General features: G+C 42.3%; 3 protein-coding genes across 3 annotated transcripts; 2 read left to right on the top strand and 1 right to left on the bottom strand.

Moving 5' to 3' along the window:
* The first annotated feature begins 1857 nt into the window (after nucleotides 1-1857).
* On the top strand, nucleotides 1858-14567 carry LOC117270708 (uncharacterized). The gene is made up of 12 exons (XM_033648463.2): nucleotides 1858-2365; nucleotides 3357-3476; nucleotides 5582-6052; nucleotides 9596-9669; nucleotides 9982-10586; nucleotides 10669-10756; nucleotides 10888-10963; nucleotides 11057-11093; nucleotides 11384-11480; nucleotides 12025-12141; nucleotides 13574-13633; nucleotides 13748-14567. Exons 2-12 carry the CDS (start codon nucleotides 3437-3439, stop codon nucleotides 13835-13837), a joined length of 1755 nt encoding a protein of 584 aa, XP_033504354.1. The 5' UTR covers nucleotides 1858-2365; nucleotides 3357-3436; the 3' UTR covers nucleotides 13838-14567.
* A 30-nt stretch (nucleotides 14568-14597) lies between these two features.
* grcc10 (gene rich cluster, C10 gene) lies at nucleotides 14598-19708 on the bottom strand. Its single transcript, XM_033648466.2, has 4 exons — nucleotides 19605-19708; nucleotides 16014-16067; nucleotides 15641-15817; nucleotides 14598-15142 (listed from the first exon to the last, which is right to left on the bottom strand). The coding sequence occupies exons 2-4, from the start codon at nucleotides 16063-16065 to the stop codon at nucleotides 15003-15005; spliced, it is 369 nt and encodes a 122-aa protein (XP_033504357.1). The 5' UTR covers nucleotides 16066-16067; nucleotides 19605-19708; the 3' UTR covers nucleotides 14598-15002.
* An 8-nt stretch (nucleotides 19709-19716) lies between these two features.
* Nucleotides 19717-21697, top strand: saysd1 (SAYSVFN motif domain containing 1). Its single transcript, XM_033648465.2, has 2 exons — nucleotides 19717-20140; nucleotides 20867-21697. Exons 1-2 carry the CDS (start codon nucleotides 19946-19948, stop codon nucleotides 21188-21190), a joined length of 519 nt encoding a protein of 172 aa, XP_033504356.1. The 5' UTR covers nucleotides 19717-19945; the 3' UTR covers nucleotides 21191-21697.
* The last annotated feature ends 340 nt before the right edge of the window (nucleotides 21698-22037 follow it).

The raw sequence follows: 22037 nt of genomic DNA, 5'->3' as shown, positions 1-22037 counted from the left end.
CAGATCTGATGACAGGTTTGGGGGGGACACAATCAGTTGTGATTTTTTTTTTTTTTTTTAATTGCACACGTGCAAATCATGCCCACAGAGCGCTTGAGATTGGCAGCATATTTCATGATTTCATAGACGCTCATCACCAAGTCATTCAAAAAGCACTACACAGAGAATCATATGCTTACCTTTACTGTTTATTTCTCTTAAACAGCCAATAGTACATGGAGCCAGCCATCCCCCTCCTTTTCACTGCTTCCCTGTTAGTTAATGCTGCTTCTTGTTTCAGGGTCTCAGGCATGTTATGTCCACTCACGTTCTCATCTCTCGCCTCTCACAGATTCCCAATTCTCCTCATCATCTTCCCTTTTTTTTCCTAGTATATGGGACTACTGTATACATTTGTTCAATTTCAATCATTTAGGTTATTTAGAATTGGGGGGGGTCAATTTGTGTTTTTCAGAAATTGGGGGGGACATGTCCCCCCCATACCCCCCCCCCCCCCCCCCCCCCCCCCCCCGGGATCTGCACCCATGGTTCGCATACAGTCCCTTTCAAAATAAACGCATTACGTCAGTACAACACTGCAAATTGACCTTTTTTTCCCTTCAACAAACACACATGCTTGGGTTTAGGCAACAAAAGCACGTGGTTAGGTTTAGGAAAAGAGAACAGGGTTTGGCTTTAGAATCTTACAGGACGTAGACACTGCTCTCTCAGGTGAAAGTTGGTGTTTGTTGGACCCATCCACCACCACTCTGGCCTGCCCCACTCGGACTTTCGCCACCTTAACTTTCATCCTTGTCCCGCCATGTTTCCCCCTTATGCTGCCAGATGCCGTTAAACCATAAAGGCAATCAGCCGTTAAAGGACGCCTTTTTTCATTGGTTTCTGACACCACAAGTCATTGCCTAAGCGCCGGATTTCAACGACTTAGGAGTGAGACTGGGTTCGAGCACCATAAGCTGAGCGCCAAGTTAAGAAGCAGTGTTTCACTGCCTTCTGTGATTGACAGTCTCAAGCCTGCTTCAGTTCTGTCGCAGCAGTAACCACAGCCGTCACAATAGTGACGTCACAGCATATTAGAGTGCACCTGTATGTCACTGCATTAAGACGAGACGTTAAACCACTAGAGGTCAGCAAAAACATGATCCTCAGGGGGCGTGAAGGTACTCCTAAGACGCATTTAAACATGAATGAAGAATATATTATTTCAAAGCACGATGTCCTACATGCAGCCTGACTCAGATATCTGTATATATACTTGATAAACTGCAGTTTCTGAAAATACAAAAATACATTTTGTTCAGTTTTTATAGAGCAGTAACCTGTTTGGTACTGAAGTGCACACTTTTTATGATCAAAACAAAGAACAGCACTGATTTGTTTAATTCAGCAGCTGAATCTGTTTCCATTTAACATCCTTATAAACATTAATGATGATATTGACTTTATAAAGTGATACCAGTTGTGCAAAATTAGAAAACAGTGATGATTTCTGTCTCTTAGTGATGCTCTGCAGCCTTTGAGGACACAAATAATCAAAGCATTATCAGCACAGTTGTCTTATTTCTACTCCATATATAATAATACAGTGACTTTGCATTCAGTATCAGTGCCGTCAGAGACCAGTATGGACCAGGATGATAGATGTGGACCCACTGGAGCCTCCTCAGTAAAGCTTGAAATACCAGTTCAGACCTTTTGGATCTGCTCACCTGGATAATTACGAGTTATGTCTACTTATGTATCATGTAAAAATACTTAAGCTGTTTTCCTTTCACATCGTGTGAGCTCTGACAGCTGCCAACACACCTACAGACCGTGTGAAGCTGTAACCTGTTTACCTGCGTGCCACCACACCTGTACTTAGAGGTAATTAGTCTGCAGCAGGTGTGACTGCTTCCTCGCGCCGCTTTCCCACCGCTCCCCTTTTATTCAGCAGCATATTTTAGTAAATATGATTGACATAATTTAATGTTTGAATCGTTACAGTGTGTGAAAACATCTCCACGCGTTGTTGTTATGATGCCATTATCAACACTGATACCGTGGATCCAACGTGCAGCTGCTGCGCAACCGGTTTGTTTCTGCCTCCTTCTCTTTTTGTCGCATTGGAATTAAAGGAGAAGCGGAGTTGGATATTATTGGGGATCGGACCCAAGTTATAGATGGTGGCCGCCTCTGTGTAGCTGTGTGGTGACTATGGGATGTAGGGGGAACATGATTGTTAACACGCACACTGACCTCCGGTGAATTTGGGAGACGGGACGCAGAGAGCGCCGACAGGGAGGTCGAGATAGGCGGAGAAGGACCCCGCCGGACGGACAGCTGGGGACCGAACTGGAAGACGTCCAGCTGGCAGGCTGAGCAGGTAGGATGAATGAAACTGGAGGGTGAGGGTGTGCGCAGTGTCGCTGCTTGGATGCAACGTATATCACAGACAGAGTACTTTCATAAAATAAAATCGCACGCCCCGATACGGATTGTTCGTAATGGGAAAAAATCTGACTCCAAACTTCATTCACCAACCGGACAGTTTAATGTTGCGTGGCTCCTTGGAGGCAGGATTATGTAGCACAGCAGATTTTCAACAATTTTCCAAATTGATAGAGAGGACTCGTTAATTCGGCTAACAATTCACAAAGATACACCTTGATTTAATCATATTCTTGGTTGTAGAGTTACTTCTCATGGCAGCCTATTACCACACAATACTCCATACAATGATCTGCGGAGGCCAGTAGTCAGCACTGTGACTCAGGCGTAAAAACACAAATTATTTTGAAATGTAGTCCTTTAAAGGAAATCACGTGCATGCCGAATTTCTCTGGGGATGCCAACAAAATCTTACAAAGATTATTAAGTGCGTGTACTGTGCGTTTGTCTTTCAGTAACCACAGCAACCTTAAATCGCTGGATTTATTAATGGAGTTTGGTTGATTCTTCGCAGAAAGTCGGCCATGTGTTACATGCAACTCCACAACACTGCAGGGGAGCCTGTGTGTACGTCATAAGAAGTGATGCTATCATTTTAACACATCTGTGGCTCTATGTTGCACAACATTGCTTTATATCAAATGTATGTAAAAGCTGTATAACTGCCAGCTCTTAATTACTGAGTAGGTATTTTAATAATCTGACAGCTCATGTGAGGTGGTCAGCAAAAAATGCAGGCAGAGGGCCACTGGTAGTAGTTTGTTCTGTAAGAAACAATAATCTCAAAGGGCCCCACTGTCATGTCAGGGGAAAATGTTTGGGCTGAGTGCTTTTTTTGACATGTCGTACTCCATTCATTCTGCTGATCAAGAGTTCAGCAGTGAGTCATACTCATGAAGCATTTATATTTATTCCCTCCCATCCAGAAGGCAGTGAGCCTCACACAACAGAGGACGCAGCGAAGGACACTGGGGTAGACTGTCCAGATACCCACCCCAGCTGGATCATGGGTAACCAGACTGGCAGAGAAAGTCATGGCACTACAGGTACCTGAGGACAAAGGCAAACAACACAAACAATAGCTAGTTTTATTTCAATTATATTAGATTTTTTTAGACACTTTTCAAAGTACAGGTGATTGAGAATACTGCTGTTTTTAAGTTACTGCACTGCACATGACCAGATTTCTCACACATGCTTGAACAGACAATGGTAATTACACTGAACACAGACTATTTTTAGACTGTTCTCCTCCTGGTTCTAAGACAGAAAAAAATGTCCTCTGAAGTTTTTTCTTTTGTGAAGCTGAGGAGTAGAACGAGCCTTCACACTGAGGTGGGAATCAGCTGAAACATTTGTATTTGTTACTCTTCTGCCTTAAAAAAAGAATGAAAATGCAGAATACAGAATAATGAGGACTTAAGAAGACTGCTGTGTGAACCAGTTTATTTCAGTTGGAGTATGAGCTTTTACTGGCTTTAGCACAAACAAGGTTGAAAATTTCACATCACGATTATCCTGGCCAAAAAAATTGTGATTCACGATATCATCCTGATGATCATCAAAATAAGCCTAAAAATGTTTCTCTCATGTTTTTATCACATCACAGATGGGACATATCTCTTTTTATTGGAAAAACAAAACAATATTTGAAAGCATATCTTTTAATATGAAGTATGCCAATGATTGATTAAGATCTTTGCAGGGTTTTTTGAGGTTGGTGTTCATGCAGCCTTTTTTTTGCAGTCTCTTTTATTATTGGTTGCCTAGCAGTCTCTTTGGGTGCTACTGGACATGATATTCACGATTATCTTGATAATGGAAATTCACCATGATCAACTTACTGTTTTTATTGCGATCCACGCTAAAATTGTATCATCCCATCCCTACCAAAGACCATTCATCATATCCTTTTGTTTGCCCAATAAACAATGATGCCACAGAACCAGGAATAACACAATACAGATGTTAGAAAGCCAAACTCTTTAATATCTTTGTAAATGTAAAAGCAGATGTGAGCATCCCATTCCCACTGATAGACACTGTAGATGTTCCCTATTTGTTTAAATGAAATTCTTGTGTCAGGCACTGTAAGATCACAGAAACATCTCTTGGCACAGGGGAAGTGATGAATCAGATTTTTTGCAGTGAAACACAAACTGCATCTCAGAGGATTTACTGAAAGTTGGATCCAGCAGCATCACATCTTTTAGTCTCTCTCATGCCGTCAGTATCCTTCGGTTCAAAGCATCGCAGACCAGCTGTCATTTGGCTCGGCTAATGTGTGAAATTGCCCTGAGCAGCTTTACACGTCGTGTTTGCTAACTGAAGACACTCAGTCTGCCGCTCGGTCGGTTTAATTCTCACTTACAGCTGTTTGAAATGCTGCTGCTTGTTTCCCTCTCTTGGCTGTCAGTATGCAGGAAGTAGACTCAGGCTAGAGGATGAGAATAGCTCCCCTGCTGTAACTGTGCAGACTACATCGTGCCGCTGCGAGGGAAATGATGAGTCTGCAGAATCCTGCAGCACAACACAAGGACAAGGAGGGGTAGCATGAAAAGATCTGAGTCAAAAGAGGTGGTTGCTCCCTGTAGCCTGCCCAAATCTGTTTAGAGACGGTGCACAACATAAACAGCATATTATCAGCATCTTACAGAAAGCACAAAGCTCTAACACTGACAGCTGATGTTTCAGAGTACAGAAGCCACGCCAAACTGCTGAAAAAAATCAGTGAGATCACCCTGAAAAATGTCTTTCAGAGGTTAATGGTTTATGCGGAGTACTGGCAGCGCTGATGATGGGTGTAATCTCCTGGTGGTGGCAGTGAGAGCAGCTGTGAGATAGTAGATCAGGGTAAAAACGCCTCTTCTCCTGGATCTTGCCACATGGGGGAACAGTGTGTGAGTGTTTTCCTGCCAAGACACTGGCAGCAGAGGCTTTTTGCTGCATCAGTCAGCCCAGGACAGTAAATAAGGGAGCAGTGCTTACATCCGCATCGAGGAACAGAAGAGGGGGACTTTGCATTCAGCACATTCTTCTTACGTTAGATCATTTTACGGCTCAGGACGGTTATATTTTCCTCTTTTATCTCTCTGATGTTTGTTTTCTGTTGCTCCTTATCTGTTTTACAATTTATTTTCCCCCCTCTTAGGTTCTCCTTTAGATTTCTTCCACACGCCTCCCACCACACCCTCAGAGGCAGAGCTGACTGCCATGGCCTTATCCTCTGCAGCTTCCTCCAGTAAGGCACAGACGCCGTCACCAGCCGGCAGCGCCACCCCCTCCACCACCTCTCCACTGGCAGAATGGACACAGAAACTGTCTGCTCCCTCAGAATGGGCTGTGATAAGCGTGGACAGCGTCAGCTCAGAGACAAAAGTGAGCGATGCAGCAGGGAGGCACGGGAAGGCAGCAGGCAGCCCGGTCAGCCCGGCGTCCCTGCCTGCGTCCAGAGGATCACCTTCAGAGCAGAGCTGGCAGGAGCGGGACAGTGGACTGGAGCCGCAGGCTGCAGCAGAGAGAGCCGGAGAGGAGATGACCCTGGTTTTACTCAGTCTGATGGAGCACTACAGGGCCTCACTGGGCCTGTCACCCAACACTGATGTCACGACAGGAGCAGTTGGTAGGTCCATCTTCACTGTTTTGTTTTCTTTAAGACACTAAACTGTTACTGACCTCTGTCGGAGATCAGGAAAAACTGCAAAATGTGGCTCTGCCTTTTATGTAAAGAACCTCCATAAAATATTGAGTGCCTTTATGATTCAGAAGTTGTCTCCACGCGGCTCTCAACAAGGAGGCAGCTAAGGTGGCTAGCGGCTAACAGCATGAACAGTGCTAACAATGGCAACAGTGCTGACAGAGCTAACCAGGGGGGAAATGGAGGGTAGGTGCCATGCTTACACAACGACACAGTCCAGATATCAGCGGTAACTACCGTATGAGCACAGTGCAGAGCAGCGATGATTAACTAGCCATAGGGACTCTCGTGCACTAAAATGCACACACAGCTGGACCGTCTACCACAACAACCAATAAAAGAGCTCGGATTACAACACACACAGGGAGCGTGACTTCATTCTCTGCTCAGGATGCCATCTCTCCACTATATCTTCACATAGCAAAAGTGGATTGCTGTTATATTAATGTTCTGAATATTATATAGAGTTCCTTTAAATCTAACTATAAAGCAAGGAATCACAACCTCCTCGCTATGTGAACAAGTATGAAAAACAATTCTACCTTCCTACTTAGAGATTATTAGCTGTGTCTCAATTCAAGGGCTGCACGTCCTTTGAAGATCGCATCAGCCAAGTCAAACGGTCTCCGAAATGGGACGGTCTGGTCTGGATTTCCTGGTTGCATCACCAGTTGTTCTCGCCCCAACCCGTTGGCATTCCTGTTACCTAGCAACCAGCTGTGCTTGAAGAAAGAAGGAGTAAGCTCGAAGTTAGTTAGCCCTAAATCATGGACCCAAAGATTGTTATATACATACAGTACAGGCCAAAAGTTTGGACACACCTTCTCATTCAATGCGTTTTCTTTATTTTCATGACTATTTACATTGTAGATTCTCACTGAAGGCATCAAAACTATGAATGAACACACGTGGAGTTATGTACTTAACAAAAAAAGGTGAAATAACTGAAAACATGTTTTATATTCTAGTTTCTTCAAAATAGCCACCCTTTGCTCTGATTACTGCTTTGCACACTCTTGGCATTCTCTCCATGAGCTTCAAGAGGTAGTCACCTGAAATGGTTTTCCAACAGTCTTGAAGGAGTTCCCAGAGGTGTTTAGCACTTGTTGGCCCCTTTGCCTTCACTCTGCGGTCCAGCTCACCCCAAACCATCTCGATTGGGTTCAGGTCCGGTGACTGTGGAGGCCAGGTCATCTGCCGCAGCACTCCATCACTCTCCTTCTTGGTCAAATAGCCCTTACACAGCCTGGAGGTGTGTTTGGGGTCATTGTCCTGTTGAAAAATAAATGATGGTCCAACTAAACGCAAACCGGATGGGATGGCATGTCGCTGCAGGATGCTGTGGTAGCCATGCTGGTTCAGTGTGCCTTCAATTTTGAATAAATCCCCAACAGTGTCACCAGCAAAACACCCCTACACCATCACACCTCCTCCTCCATGCTTCACAGTGGGAACCAGTCATGTGGAATCCATCCGTTCACCTTTTCTGCGTCTCACAAAGACACGGCGGTTGGAACCAAAGATCTCAAATTTGGACTCATCAGACCAAAGCACAGATTTCCACTGGTCTAATGTCCATTCCTTGTGTTTCTTGGCCCAAACAAATCTCTTCTGCTTGTTGCCTCTCCTTAGCAGTGGTTTCCTAGCAGCTATTTGACCATGAAGGCCTGATTGGCGCAGTCTCCTCTTAACAGTTGTTCTAGAGATGGGTCTGCTGCTAGAACTCTGTGTGGCATTCATCTGGTCTCTGATCTGAGCTGCTGTTAACTTGCGATTTCTGAGGCTGGTGACTCGGATGAACTTATCCTCAGAAGCAGAGGTGACTCTTGGTCTTCCTTTCCTGGGTCGGTCCTCATGTGTGCCAGTTTCGTTGTAGCACTTGATGGTTTTTGCGACTCCACTTGGGGACACATTTAAAGTTTTTGCAATTTTCCGGACTGACTGACCTTCATTTCTTAAAGTAATGATGGTCACTCGTTTTTCTTTAGTTAGCTGATTGGTTCTTGCCATAATATGAATTTTAACAGTTGTCCAATAGGGCTGTCGGCTGTGTATTAACCTGACTTCTGCACAACACAACTGATGGTCCCAACCCCATTGATAAAGCACGAAATTCCACTAATTAACCCTGATAAGGCACACCTGTGAAGTGGAAACCATTTCAGGTGACTACCTCTTGAAGCTCATGGAGAGAATGCCAAGAGTGTGCAAAGCAGTAATCAGAGCAAAGGGTGGCTATTTTGAAGAAACTAGAATATAAAACATGTTTTCAGTTATTTCACCTTTTTTTGTTAAGTACATAACTCCACATGTGTTCATTCATAGTTTTGATGCCTTCAGTGAGAATCTACAATGTAAATAGTCATGAAAATAAAGAAAACGCATTGAATGAGAAGGTGTGTCCAAACTTTTGGCCTGTACTGTATATATTTTTAATTTATATACATGAGGAGATGATTCACCACCGGAGATATCGCCGTTTGATTTATTTCAGGCTGGTGGAGGACCCTTCTCGGTCTCAGACTGTTTAAGCTGAGTGCTTTTAGCTAATACTTATGTTAACAACAGTTAACCATTAGCTAGTTAACAACTTTTAGTTAACTTGATATATAATCGTCACTGGCGCGCAATGCATCTTGGGATAGGCTGGGCCACAAAGGATTTATCCATTGCATCTTCCAAATTCTGGGAAAGAAGCCTCCATTTTTTTGGCCTTTGAATCAGGCTTTCATTTGGAATCTTTGAAATGGGACGGCCTTGGTCACGCTGATGTAACACAATCAGTCTTCAAATGCAGCCTTTGAAGGCTGCAGCCCCTGAATTGAGACATGGCTATTGATAACTTGTTGAAAACTGTCCCTGTGATTCCTTGGATTAATTCAGATTCATGTGACTGTGATTTAAAAGTGCAACAAGGATGTTTTTGGGGTAGTCTTGCACAAGTGAATTAATGCAGCATATAGATTAAGTAAATGGACAGAGAAGGAGGAGCAGAGGTTCTTCAGTGATGTTGTATTTGCTTGCATGAGACACATTTAAGAAAATGATCAAAATCAAAACATCAGAGGCCAGGTGGGTCAGGTCCAGAAACACTGGATCCAACATTTCTCAAGCAGCTCAACAATAGCATCTTTGCCTGACAAATGCCTGCTTACCAACTCCATTCTTCCTTTGGTAATCCAGACTTTTGGCTAAAAAAAAATGTAGTCTTCAAGGTTTACAGGGATGTTATTAGTCCTTCCTGTTTTGTTAAAGGTATTGTACGCAGGAATTTTTGGCTGCTCTTTGTAAACACCATTGAGTGAAAGTGTAAGCCAAACCCAGCTTTGTCCATTTGGTGTTTCACCTTGCTGTATTTGAGTTTTTTTCTGCGCTTTGTCCACAATTTTGCCCTAAATGCAGCTATCAGACTTCTAAATCTATTTTGACTTAACCTTGTGTGCTTATTTTGTTTGAATTGTTTTTCAGAGCTGCTCAGGCGCTTGATAACAGAGAGAGATGAGCTGGTGGAGGAGGTGGACACACTGAAGGAGACACTCAGGGTGAGTCGCAGGCCCTGTGACACCCTGAGGCCCTAAAATGTCCTGAACCTCACAAACATTTATTGGTTGTGCAACAGAGACTTTGTTGTATAATGAATAAAATCTTAAATTCTAAACTTGAATTTACTTTTTCTTTGGCACTGTTGTCTTTAAACTATTAGTCATGTAACGTCACTTCAGTATATGTATTCAAATAGCCTTGGAGAACAGAATTTATACAAATATTCATATGTTACAGAACAAGCAGCTTTTATATTTAGAATACAGTATTTATTCTCCATTTGGTCCTCTTTCTTTTGTCCTCCACGACAGACTGAGAGGTCGGAGTGGCATCAGTTCCAGTGCGACCTGCAAGTTGCGGTGTCTGTGGCCGACAGGCTGCGGGTGGAGTCGGACCAGGCTCTGGGTTTGCTCCAAGAGAGCCACAGGGCCGTGGAGGAGCAGCTGGCCCAGGCCCTTAGCAGACAGCAGGACACGGACAGGGAGCTGGAGAGTCTGAGGGCCGAGCACAGAGACGTCTGCTGCAAACTGACTGAACTCACCTTGCAGCAGCAGCAGGAGCGAGCCGAGCTGGACGCTCTGAGGGACGCGTGCCGGGTGAAAGACACGACAGACTGTGATAAACGGGCAGAGAGACGAGACTCTGAGGAGGGGCAGGGGGAGGATACACAAAAGGTTGTGGAGGAAAAAGTCAACACAGAAGCTAGAAATGCTGAAAAACAAGAGGAGGAGAGTGACACAAAAGAGGTGGATGCTCAAGTTGTAGATCATGATCCTGAGGAGGCGAATGGATCAGGGAGCACGCAGCTGAAAGGGAAAGGAGTGGCAGAGGGATACCTGCGCAGTTTGGCTGCCCTGGAGAAGAAGAAAGATGGGAGGGATCCGAGGAGGATTGTCATGCTGTCTGAAAGATCATGGTGAGTCTACATCAACACTGACAACACACACCCCTATTAACAAAAGACAGTTTTATAAAACATTCAGATAAATGTCTTGCAGGAGTCTTTCTCGTCTCCCGCTTCCATCTGACTCCTCCAAGGAAAATGGCACCTCAAAAAACACAAGCACAACACTGCCGCTGTGTAAGGTACAGCACTTGAAAAGTATTCTATCACAGTAATATGGATGATATCTGAGTGATTAGGGAGTTAGGAAACACTTATATTACTGTGGAATAATTCTAGGCATTTGTAGAATCAGTCTCGTAAACCTTTCCAGAAAGAAGAGCCGCCGAAACAAAGGAGGCTGGACCAGATTTTGCAGCGTCAGGACAGCTGGTCCAGCTTTTACACAGGTGAGCTTAAAACCGACAGCACTTAACACCTTAATGTTCTTTTGGACAGCTCAAGTAAGTTGTAAGAGTGTGGCTGCGTTTTTTGTCTTGCAGGAAAACAGGATGAGGACCAAAGCTCAGATTTCATCAAGTAAGTGACTCTTAGGCTCTTTTTCTTTGTTGATACTGACATCTCAACAGACCGTAAAAAGATGGAGAGGCTGATAGATGTTTAGCATGACTGAGTCGCAGTAGCATTTTCAAGTCGACCATGAAATCACACTCAAACCTAGCCACAATCTCATCATCATTATATGTGGTTTACTTTTCACTGTATAGTTTTATTGTTGTCCCTTATGTTCTGTGTTTAAACACTCTGTTACTATGTAAAGAATCAAGTTGTTCTTAAAACTGTAGTGAAAGCTGTTCTTGCCTTCCCAGATCTCAGGATGGTTTCAGTGCTCTGCTGAGGCGTCATGGCGGCTCCAGAAGAAACTCCCTGCTGCGCTGGTCCCAGGGTCGTACCCAAGGTTATAAGGTCAGAGAGGAGGTGGCCACCATTGTTGAAATATTTCAGCCCAGTCGCCAAAATAAAATGTTGGCAGTGTACGTTTCTGCAAACCACTGATGTGTAACATTTGTACATTTCATATGTATCATAGCAACATTTCTAAAGTGATGTAGTTCAGGTTACATGTGTACGCGCTGAGTTTGTCATCAGGAGGAGGAGGGGATAGTAGATGGGGTGAGACGTGTTTGTGGCGACCAGAACACGGTCTTTTTCTGACCCTAACTGTTATGGGTTTTTTTGTCTTAACTTCACAACACATTAACCACAGCATTGTTGCAACATAAAATTCAAGCGTAAAGAAAAGTACAGTTTCAACATACCCCCTCCATTTGAAACATACAAATTTAACATATCTGAGGTTTGCAGAAACATTCAATGCCAACATTTATTCTGGCAGCTGTTTTCAAATTTGTCACAATCTGTAAAATTTAAGAATAATTCAGTGTGAGCAACAAAAACACCTTTTTCACCAGTTATATTTTGTCTTCATCGTGTATGTTTTTTTCTGCAGAATATTGAGATCACAAACTTCAGCAGCAGCTGGGAGGATGGCTTGGCGTTCTGCGCCATTTACCACACATATTTACCCACTCACATCCTGTACGACACCCTCGACCCAGCAGACAAGGTAAAACTGCTGATTCTCAAACAAAAGAAACGCATGTAATGAGCAGATTATGTTTAAATTATTTTATTTACAAAGACTTTTGACTCAAGCACAAGTGTCAAACATCTTTACAGAGAGAGAAAAAAATTAGCTATCCAGCTATACTCCACGGTGTCACTCAGGGTGTGTCAGATCATAAACTCTGACTGTAAAAGAACCAAAAATCACTTGTACTCACTTTATTAAAGTGGAACTAGACTTTTTTTGCTTTAACTTATGAAGTAAATGTTGATTGCACAACATAATGGCTATAGAAAAATTACACCATCAGTGTTTAGATTGGTTCCCTATAAGCTTCACTTTTACCATGAAATGCTGTCCGCCACCAGGTACGATCTTCTGAGAAAATGAAGGCTCGTTTTGTTGCATAAAGGAAGTGTGTCAACCATTGTGCAACCAAAACAGGAAGAGGATAGCACTTAAGTTTTCCCTGGTAGCTACCAGTAGCTATCCCCAGTTACCAAAGACTATCTATAATGATAACAATAAATTTATACTTTATTAATCCTGCAAGGGGAAATTCATTTTTTTTAAAGATTTTTTTTTCAGGGCTTTTTGCCTTTAATGGACAGAGACAGGGTGAAATGAGGAGACAGAGAGAGTTGGGGGATGACATGCAGAAAGGGTCGCAAGCCGGAGTCGAACTTGCGACCGCTGCGGCGGCGATGAATCACCTTTGTATATGGGGCGCTGGCACTATCCACTACCCTACCGACACCCCAGGAAATTCATTTTTTCACTCTGTTTTATTTATATATACACACAGGCCCAAGTTCACACATACTGATATTTGATACTCATTTCGATTGTGTAAAAATCAAATAAATAAATAAATAAAACATGACATGAACATACAAACAAGCCGACAGACAGACTGAAAGTAGTATTTACAAAAAATGAAAATCATAATTAAACCAATTGTCAGTTGTAGTTACTTTGATTTACACATGTGTCAAGTATGAAGGGATGTCAGAGCAAGGGGGGGCTGCCTCATAGTATGGCGCCCTCAGCAGTTTGGGGTTCAATACCTTGCTCAAGGGGCACTTAAGTGTAAGTTCTCTGCAGTTATATCCCCTGTAGCAGAATTGGTGGACGGTGCAACAACCAAAGTAACTGTGGAAACTCTTTCAAGGAAGAGACCCTTGTTGCTAGGCTCTGAGGCAAACAGAAAGCAGTCTAGTTGTCTTAGCGACAGCAGTGCCCACAATAATACCTTTTGGAAACGCTAGGAGGGAAAACTGTGTCTGTTTCCACTCTAACGATGAAGGTCTGAGGCCGAACTATTGTTAATAGAGTGAGTACAAGTGTGCAGGATGTTTTCGGTGGGAGGCATGTGTGTAAAAATGTGAACCTGAACATTTAAAAGCTGCTTCTGACTCAAATGTTTTTACAGAAGGAAAATCTGGACCTCGCTTTTAAGACAGGAGAGAGTGTTGGGATCACAGCCACACTGGTGAGACATATTACACTTCCGGTGCTTTTGGTAAACATGTGGAAAGTTACAAACTGTGCAACTGTAACCAGCTGTGTCCAGTGGTCTTATGATCTCATGCTGACTGTGTGACAGACGGTGGAGGAGATGCTGAAGGCAGACGGGCCGGACTGGCAGAGGGTCCTGGGTTACGTCGAGAGCATTTTCCGTCACTTTGAGATGTGAAGTTGTTTCTCTTGTCTCTCTTGCCTGGTCCTTTTCCATCATTGTGACTGTGGGACTGAAACACCACCAGAGGGAGCTCTACTCGCACTGAACTCTGCAGACGGGATTTAAAGTGTGTCAGCAATATTAGACTTTATGACATTATTTTATTTATCAATACGATGTCCTTTGCACAGAAACAACTCGGATGGAAGAAACTGAACCTTGGACTGTTTTTACTTTGTATGTACTATCTATTCAGATCCAAACAGCTGCTGGGTGATAATGCACAATACACTGAAAGATTTTAAACCACTACACGACTTTACTTTCACATTTGTTACTGGGTGCACTGGTTTTGCACTGTTTGTCTTTTTTAAAAAATATGAGCACTTTATGATTGTTAACTTGCGTTATATTTTTAAAAGGATGGTTTCAGAATTTGGGCACTTAAATTATTTTTTATCATGGAGCTCTCCTGCCGTTATACAGTGTTATCATGTCTGCATGCACCCAAACCTAAAAGCCACAAACAGAGGATGGGGGCAGACATGAACCCAGATTTTATATACTGGAATGGTGATCTATAAACACTACAGTATCTGTCGAAGAAAAAAATGCCTTTGAGGATATGTATACATGTAAATGTGTGCGCTTCAGTATTTTTAAAAACATGGTAAACATATGAAGATGTTGTTGCCAAAGCCTTATCACAATAATAAAGTTATGTATATGGAAACTGCCCCAAAAACATCTTCTCTATTAACACCACACACACAGATTCACAGAAAACATTTTAATATATAACAATGACATTTGATACATCTGACAGCATATAAAAATGGTATTAAAATTATACAAAAAAAGAGATGGCATTAAAGGAAATGTTAACGTCATAAGAAAGTGGTCATAATGTAACATGCAACAAATAAATACTGAAACGTTTAAAACGCAATAACTTAACACGTTTTGCAAGAATGTTTTAAATTAAACCGTGATGAAGATAAAGTACGACTTTCATCGTTGTTGGAACATAGTAGTGTGTCAAGTTTGAAAGTATAAATTTTACATAATTTCTCAAGAAAACCAGATGATAGACAAGAGCATGGAATAACGGTGTGTTCATGTTGATCCAAAGTGTCTGATCAAAGTAACCTCGCAGGTGACCGATGAATGTGAAGAAGTCCTATGAAGCTGGAATGGCGCCTCCTATAGGTGGTGTTGACAGCGGCGGCAGGAGGAGAGACTTCAGTTTAACCGACATGGCTGCAATTTCAGGGTCCTGGGTTTCATACATCTTCACCAGTCTGGCAAATTTTAGGACACCTGGAAGTGAAGCAGAGCCGAGATCAGTGTGATAAAATGTACCAGGAGGAACAAATGATCTACGTGAGTACAGTACCTTAATATCTACATAAATATTTCTATAATGTGAGTAGTGTGGGGTAGACATTTGTGACTTTTAGGTGATTTTCATACACAAAATATTCAGAGAAAAATTGAAAGTAATATGTTTATTCCTCTCAGCTTGAGTAGGTAAGCTTGTAAAATTTTGTTATTTAACTGCACCGCAACATTTAAGACAAATAAAGAATTAACATATAATGACCAAATCTCATACAATATTAAGTTTCAAATCATGTCATTAATATTATATCAATCTGGGCTCTAGTGAATACCATGATGAACTGTGGTCTGAAGAGTTGCCAGAGGTTCAATCCTGTGGTGAAATATTCCTTCTATTTGTATGTATTTCTGCTAAAAGCTCCCTTCTACCTGACACATCAGCATGTAGTCAGAGAACTTAAGGTGCCTCGTGCTCACCCTCTCCTTCATTGTTGAAGCCGTAAGCTTTGATGACCTCCTGTTGAATCTGGGTGGCCACGGGGAGCACAAGCTGCAGCATCTTGCCCATGTCGTTGCAGGCACTTTCTCGAGCCTCCTCCATCCTCGCAGCGTTTTCTGGTACCGAGAATGCCTGGATCACCTCACTCAGCACCACTGTGGAAGACATAAAACATCAGTGGTTGCTCTGCTTCTGCAGCATGTATACACGTATATCTGCACAGCAAGTAGATTACATTAAATTACATTAAGACGGTTTAATATGCTGGAAGTGCTTGTCCTATATTTAATCAGCAAAAATGATGTGGGGCTCCTAATGAAAGACCAGAAGAGGTAGAAAAGGTGTTCTCACCTCTGGTCTGCTCAACAGTGAGGGTGGGCTGCTGTGCTGGAGCTGAGGCCATGTCTGCAGAGAAAAGAGAAAACATGATGTAAAGTATGTATGAATAGATGGTTTAAAAGGATGGTTTTACTGTTTTAGACAAAATTTAATACTTGATATCTGCTGGGTTGCTTAAACAAAAATGAAGTAACGTGGGTTGTAATTGAAACGATTAGTTGATCAATCGATTAGTCTGTTAGTTATGTATGAGTATGAGTATTACCAGAACATTTAGAAAAGTTGTTTTTATTTCAGAGGATGAGGATCATAGAATGACATTTCACTTTAAGCACCAGTTTGCACAGATTCATCAGTTAGAAATTGGTGTTAAAATCACTGGAGTTTCAGCCACCCCCCGACACATCATCAGTTGTGCACCTCAACATCATCAGGTGTTTTGGCTTTTACCACAAGACATCCTCCGTTGGGGGAGGCCCACCACAGGCTGATGAGGCCTGGGTGTGTGTCAAAGGGGTTGGCTCCTCCGTGGTCACCCAGGAGCCCAGAGGGGATCCTTTCTCTTCAGCCATAGCTAGTGACTGCACCTCTCAGCTGTGTTGGACAGATCCTTGATCACTTTGCTCTGGGCCGCACCTCAGCTTTCCAGTGTCTAGTCACCGCTTCCATTATGAGGTCAGCATAGCGCAGTCTGTTATGTTCAAGAGGCAGGGAGGAGGCAAGAGGCTTGATACTTGTTTTTCTCCTTCCCAGAGGAAAAATGCAGACTGTTGAACGTGCTGCAACTCCAGGGATTGTAACACCAAGTCCTAACTGATGAATTAAGCACCAGTTTGCACAGACTACACTGAAGCAGATGTGTGCTTAAGTGTTTGGTGTCACATGGAATTTTCTACAGCATTGTATAAATATTTTTCAGTTCAAGAAAATATACAACAGAAAGAACAATTTGACTAAATGAAGTTGGCGGGTATGAACTGTCTCCTTGTTGAAGGTGATTTACTGAGTGTGGCTCTCAATTCTCCGTTATTTTTTTCCTTTCTGAAGTAAGCACTGATTGTAAAGTCGCTGTAACTGACAAATAATCTATTTATTTTGTTTATTTCTGTTTTTTACACACAGTACAGGCCAAAAGTTTGGACACACCTTCTCATTCAATGCGTTTTCTTTATTTTCATGACTATTTACATTGTAGATTCTCACTGAAGGCATCAAAACTATGAATGAACACATGTGGAGTTATGTACTTAACAAAAAAAGGTGAAATAACTGAAAACATGTTTTATATTCTAGTTTCTTCAAAATAGCCACCCTTTGCTCTGATTACTGCTTTGCACACTCTTGGCATTCTCTCCATGAGCTTCAAGAGGTAGTCACCTGAAATGGTTTCCACTTCACAGGTGTGCCTTATCAGGGTTAATTAGTGGAATTTCTTGCTTTATCAATGGGGTTGGGACCATCAGTTGTGTTGTGCAGAAGTCAGGTTAATACACAGCCGACAGCCCTATTGGACAACTGTTAAAATTCATATTATGGCAAGAACCAATCAGCTAACTAAAGAAAAACGAGTGGCCATCATTACTTTAAGAAATGAAGGTCAGTCAGTCCGGAAAATTGCAAAAACTTTAAATGTGTCCCCAAGTGGAGTCACAAAAACCATCAAGCGCTACAACGAAACTGGCACACATGAGGACCGACCCAGGAAAGGAAGACCAAGAGTCACCTCTGCTTCTGAGGATAAGTTCATCCGAGTCACCAGCCTCAGAAATCGCAAGTTAACAGCAGCTCAGATCAGAGACCAGATGAATGCCACACAGAGTTCTAGCAGCAGACCCATCTCTAGAACAACTGTTAAGAGGAGACTGCGCCAATCAGGCCTTCATGGTCAAATAGCTGCTAGGAAACCACTGCTAAGGAGAGGCAACAAGCAGAAGAGATTTGTTTGGGCCAAGAAACACAAGGAATGGACTTTGCTTTGGTCTGATGAGTCCAAATTTGAGATCTTTGGTTCCAACCGCCGTGTCTTTGTGAGACGCAGAAAAGGTGAACGGATGGATTCCACATGCCTGGTTCCCACTGTGAAGCATGGAGGAGGAGGTGTGATGGTGTGGGGGTGTTTTGCTGGTGACACTGTTGGGGATTTATTCAAAATTGAAGGCACACTGAACCAGCATGGCTACCACAGCATCCTGCAGCCACATGCCATCCCATCCGGTTTGCGTTTAGTTGGACCATCATTTATTTTTCAACAGGACAATGACCCCAAACACACCTCCAGGCTGTGTAAGGGCTATTTGACCAAGAAGGAGAGTGATGGAGTGCTGCGGCAGATGACCTGGCCTCCACAGTCACCGGACCTGAACCCAATCCAGATGGTTTGGGGTGAGCTGGACCGCAGAGTGAAGGCAAAGGGGCCAACAAGTGCTAAACACCTCTGGGAACTCCTTCAAGACTGTTGGAAAACCATTTCAGGTGACTACCTCTTGAAGCTCATGGAGAGAATGCCAAGAGTGTGCAAAGCAGTAATCAGAGCAAAGGGTGGCTATTTTGAAGAAACTAGAATATAAAACATGTTTTCAGTTATTTCACCTTTTTTTGTTAAGTACATAACTCCACATGTGTTCATTCATAGTTTTGATGCCTTCAGTGAGAATCTACAATGTAAATAGTCATGAAAATAAAGAAAACGCATTGAATGAGAAGGTGTGTCCAAACTTTTGGCCTGTACTGTATATACATATATTCTTCCTGCTCCTTTTCAGTCATTAAATGTGTTGTTTTGATTGTATAATTTCAGTTTTGGGCATTAACATGAGCAGAATAAAATTAAATGGAAATTAATCAACTGACATAAAATCAGTCTGCAAATATTTTCATATTGGATTAATTATTTAAGTCATTTTTAGTGCTCTTCTACTGTGATGATGATCTGCTTTTCTCTTTTAATCATTGTAGCCTCAATATATTTGGGTATTTGTGTTTTGAACGGTTGGTCATGCAAAGCAAACAATCTGAAGATGTCATCTCAGGCTCTGATAAATATTAATGAGCATTTTCATCATTTTATACTTTGTGATCAGTAATAAAATGATTGCTAGCAGCCCTTCGTCGTTGTTTTATATACGAGATTAAAAGAGAGATGATACAAATAACCCTGATATAAATAAATAATTATATTTAACAGTATACAAATAAATATTAGCTTATCTATATGTAGCGTTAGATCTATATACTTTGCTGTAGCTGATTTATGGTAGGTGTTGGCTCAGTGGTGCTAAACTTGAATGCATGACGTAAACCTCCATCCAGCTGCCGTAAGATGAAGATCTCTATCGTTTAAGTCTGATTAAAATTAGTTACTGTAAAGTTAAATAAGTCAGTCACATGAATCATAAAGATCAGTGTGGTTGTGTTTATGAGCTGAATGTTGGTCCAGTGTCTGAAACATCGACCATTTACTTTTCTCTCTGTCGACAGCTTTAACTGTAGCTTCAGCTAACGTTAGCTTAGCATACGGTTACCAACAGCAACAGCAGTTAAAACACACACATTAACGACAGGTTTAACCACTGAATATTAAAATGCAGAGATTTGTGAACTCACCACTGGTGAAAACGACCTAGCTAGTCGCAGACCTGTGAAAATTTGCCAAGAGGAAACAAACCGACAGTTTTTACGACACTTCAAAACGTTTTGCGACACAACTTCCGTCTTTCAGACAGACGCGGAAGTAAATGGTAAACAAACGCCTCGCTGAGCTGTTAGCACGATGAAATCTCTCCAAGATGTCGTTGAAGTGGAAGTTTAAATGAATGACAGTCAGCGGTATTGTATGTGACAGCGTGTTAAGATATTTAGAAGCAAAATTGATATTAAGAGGTTTTGGATGCTGTCGCAGTAGCAGCTGTTTTGCCACGTACACCTGATAACGTCAGTGTAAACTAATGGAGCAGAAGCTGGCAGAGTTCAGAGCCAGACGACAGGCTGAAAGCACCGTGAAGAAGAGTGCTGATCCGCCGTGCAGAGCACAGGCAGAGGCGGACACAGATGCTCAGACTCACACAACATCAACTACTGACAGTCTGCAAACAGAAGAGACGGGAAATACCACAGCTACAACTCAGAGCCCCCAGAGGAAGGTGAGACATCAGCTGGATAATGTTTCACCTTTTAGTCCTGTCATTAGGGAATGTTCGTAACTTAGTGGAAGGGGTGGAAAAGGGGGAGGCATGTCATTTTTTTAAGCACTGGGGAGGGAGTTAGCATCATGTTTTTTTTATTTTGTCTGAGGGGATGAGCATTCCATTTTAACTGGCTGTATTTTGTTTTAATTTTACCACTGATTTTTAAAGACAACATGCCGGGTTTGAAAGGCATGTTTTCTTTTTAAAAACAGTAAAATTACACTATTAATTATAGCCAGAGACTGTAAAAACAGCAATCATCATTGGATTTTCCAACGGTCCTTAAATATATGTGGACGAACACTTCCATCAGGAAAAAATGAAAAATAAGATAAACAAATTTGAGCTTAAAACAGTTGTATTTTATCAAAATCTCTTTATTCGACATATCTCATCTTTTACACTTTTACATTTACACAAACTAACCAGCATGCACAATAAGAGTGAAAAACCAAGGCTTTTTTTAAACTTCAAGATTTTGCTGCATATAGACCAGTCAGAGTCTGATGCAGTGCTTCTTGAGAGTGCTGTGTAAATACATCTACATACTAGTTGGTTTATAATAGGTGTTATTTAAAATGTCACGTAAATTAAATGGAACAAAACGCCTACAGTCTCCTGTCACATGGCCTGTTTTGTGCCCAGACCCACTTTAACCCTCCTGTTGTGGCTTCTGTGCAGGACCGCAGTGACTGGCTGCTGGACAGCGCTCTGGGAAGATGGCTGGCCTCGAGACAAATTGTCCTCTCAAACATTATTTTGCTCAAACTGCTGCTGTGGCTGGTGCTGCTCGGTCTGTTTGTCGAACTGGAGTTCGGGCTGCCTTTCTTCGTCATCTCGCTCTTCTACTGGCTCTATGAGGGACTCCGTAGCCCCGCTGCTCGTGAGCCTGGAGAACTGAGCGCTTATTCTGTCTTCAACCCGGACTGTCAGCCTCTGCTGGGCTCTCTCACTGCAGAGCAGCTGGAGGGAGAGATGGGTTACAGACCTCTGGCTAACAGATGAAGCAACTGTGATTTGCACACTTATATTAAATATCAACACCCTGTTGTCCTCTGAAAAATGTTAATTATATTCAGGAAAATACAGGGACGTACAATAATGGTTTCAGTTCATTATTTCTAACACATTAAACTGAGATTGGTCTATGCACAGTTCACTCCTTCCTGTTTCCTCTTTGAAGCAGTTTAATGGTGTTATCACTCCAGGTTGTGGAAGACAGATATGCTACGTCAAATATTTGTTACGTAGTACACAATATAATGGGTGACCTTTTCTTCAAAATCTGTCTCTTATTTTAAACTTTTACTTCAATCTCCTCTAGTAATTAGCAAGGGTGCGCTGGAAAATGTTGGAATGGTATTTAGGAGTGAACTGGGGAGAAACAGCAGCTCAGCCTGAGTCAGATATACTAAAAGGATAAGGGACAAACTGCCTTTAATTCATGAGAAAAATGTTGTTTACTTGAACTAAACAGTTTTCCAAGTTTAATAAACAACTCTCATGCAACAAGCAGTTTTGTATTTTGTCTCTAGGCCTCGGTATCACAAATAACAAACACACTGAGGGTAATGCATCACACATTTTGGTTTTGCAGCTTTGTTTTTTTTTGGGGGGGGGGGGGGTTCTGCCTCCACACCAGTGACAGCTGTGGCCAGAGGCATTATGTTTTCAGGTTGTCCATCCATACATCCTGTTCTTGAGAAAACAATTTCCCAAGAATGCCTTTAGGAAATTTCTTAAAATTTGGCACAAATGTCCACTTGGACTCGCATGTACTGATTACAGTTTGTTGGTCAAAGGTCACTGTGACATTCAGAAACATGCTTTTGGCCATAACTCAAGAATTCAT

This window comes from Epinephelus lanceolatus, chromosome 13 (genome assembly GCF_041903045.1).
Source record: "Epinephelus lanceolatus isolate andai-2023 chromosome 13, ASM4190304v1, whole genome shotgun sequence".
Taxonomy (NCBI): domain Eukaryota; kingdom Metazoa; phylum Chordata; class Actinopteri; order Perciformes; family Serranidae; genus Epinephelus; species Epinephelus lanceolatus.
This window is presented reverse-complemented; position numbering and strand designations above follow the sequence as displayed.

Coding starts and splice junctions, on each gene's coding strand:
- LOC117270708 (XM_033648463.2), top strand. CDS start 3,437: ATGGGTAACCAGACTGGCAGAGAAAGTCATGGCACTACAG. Junction 10,587..10,668: donor ATGCTGTCTGAAAGATCATG/GTGAGTCTACAT, acceptor AATGTCTTGCAG/GAGTCTTTCTCGTCTCCCGC. Junction 12,142..13,573: donor CCCTCGACCCAGCAGACAAG/GTAAAACTGCTG, acceptor ATGTTTTTACAG/AAGGAAAATCTGGACCTCGC.
- grcc10 (XM_033648466.2), bottom strand. CDS start 16,065: ATGGCCTCAGCTCCAGCACAGCAGCCCACCCTCACTGTTGAGCAGACC. Junction 15,818..16,013: donor CACTGTTGAGCAGACCAGAG/GTGAGAACACCT, acceptor TGTCTTCCACAG/TGGTGCTGAGTGAGGTGATC. Junction 15,143..15,640: donor CTTCAACAATGAAGGAGAGG/GTGAGCACGAGG, acceptor CTTCACTTCCAG/GTGTCCTAAAATTTGCCAGA.
- saysd1 (XM_033648465.2), top strand. CDS start 19,946: ATGGAGCAGAAGCTGGCAGAGTTCAGAGCCAGACGACAGGCTGAAAGC. Junction 20,141..20,866: donor CTCAGAGCCCCCAGAGGAAG/GTGAGACATCAG, acceptor GCTTCTGTGCAG/GACCGCAGTGACTGGCTGCT.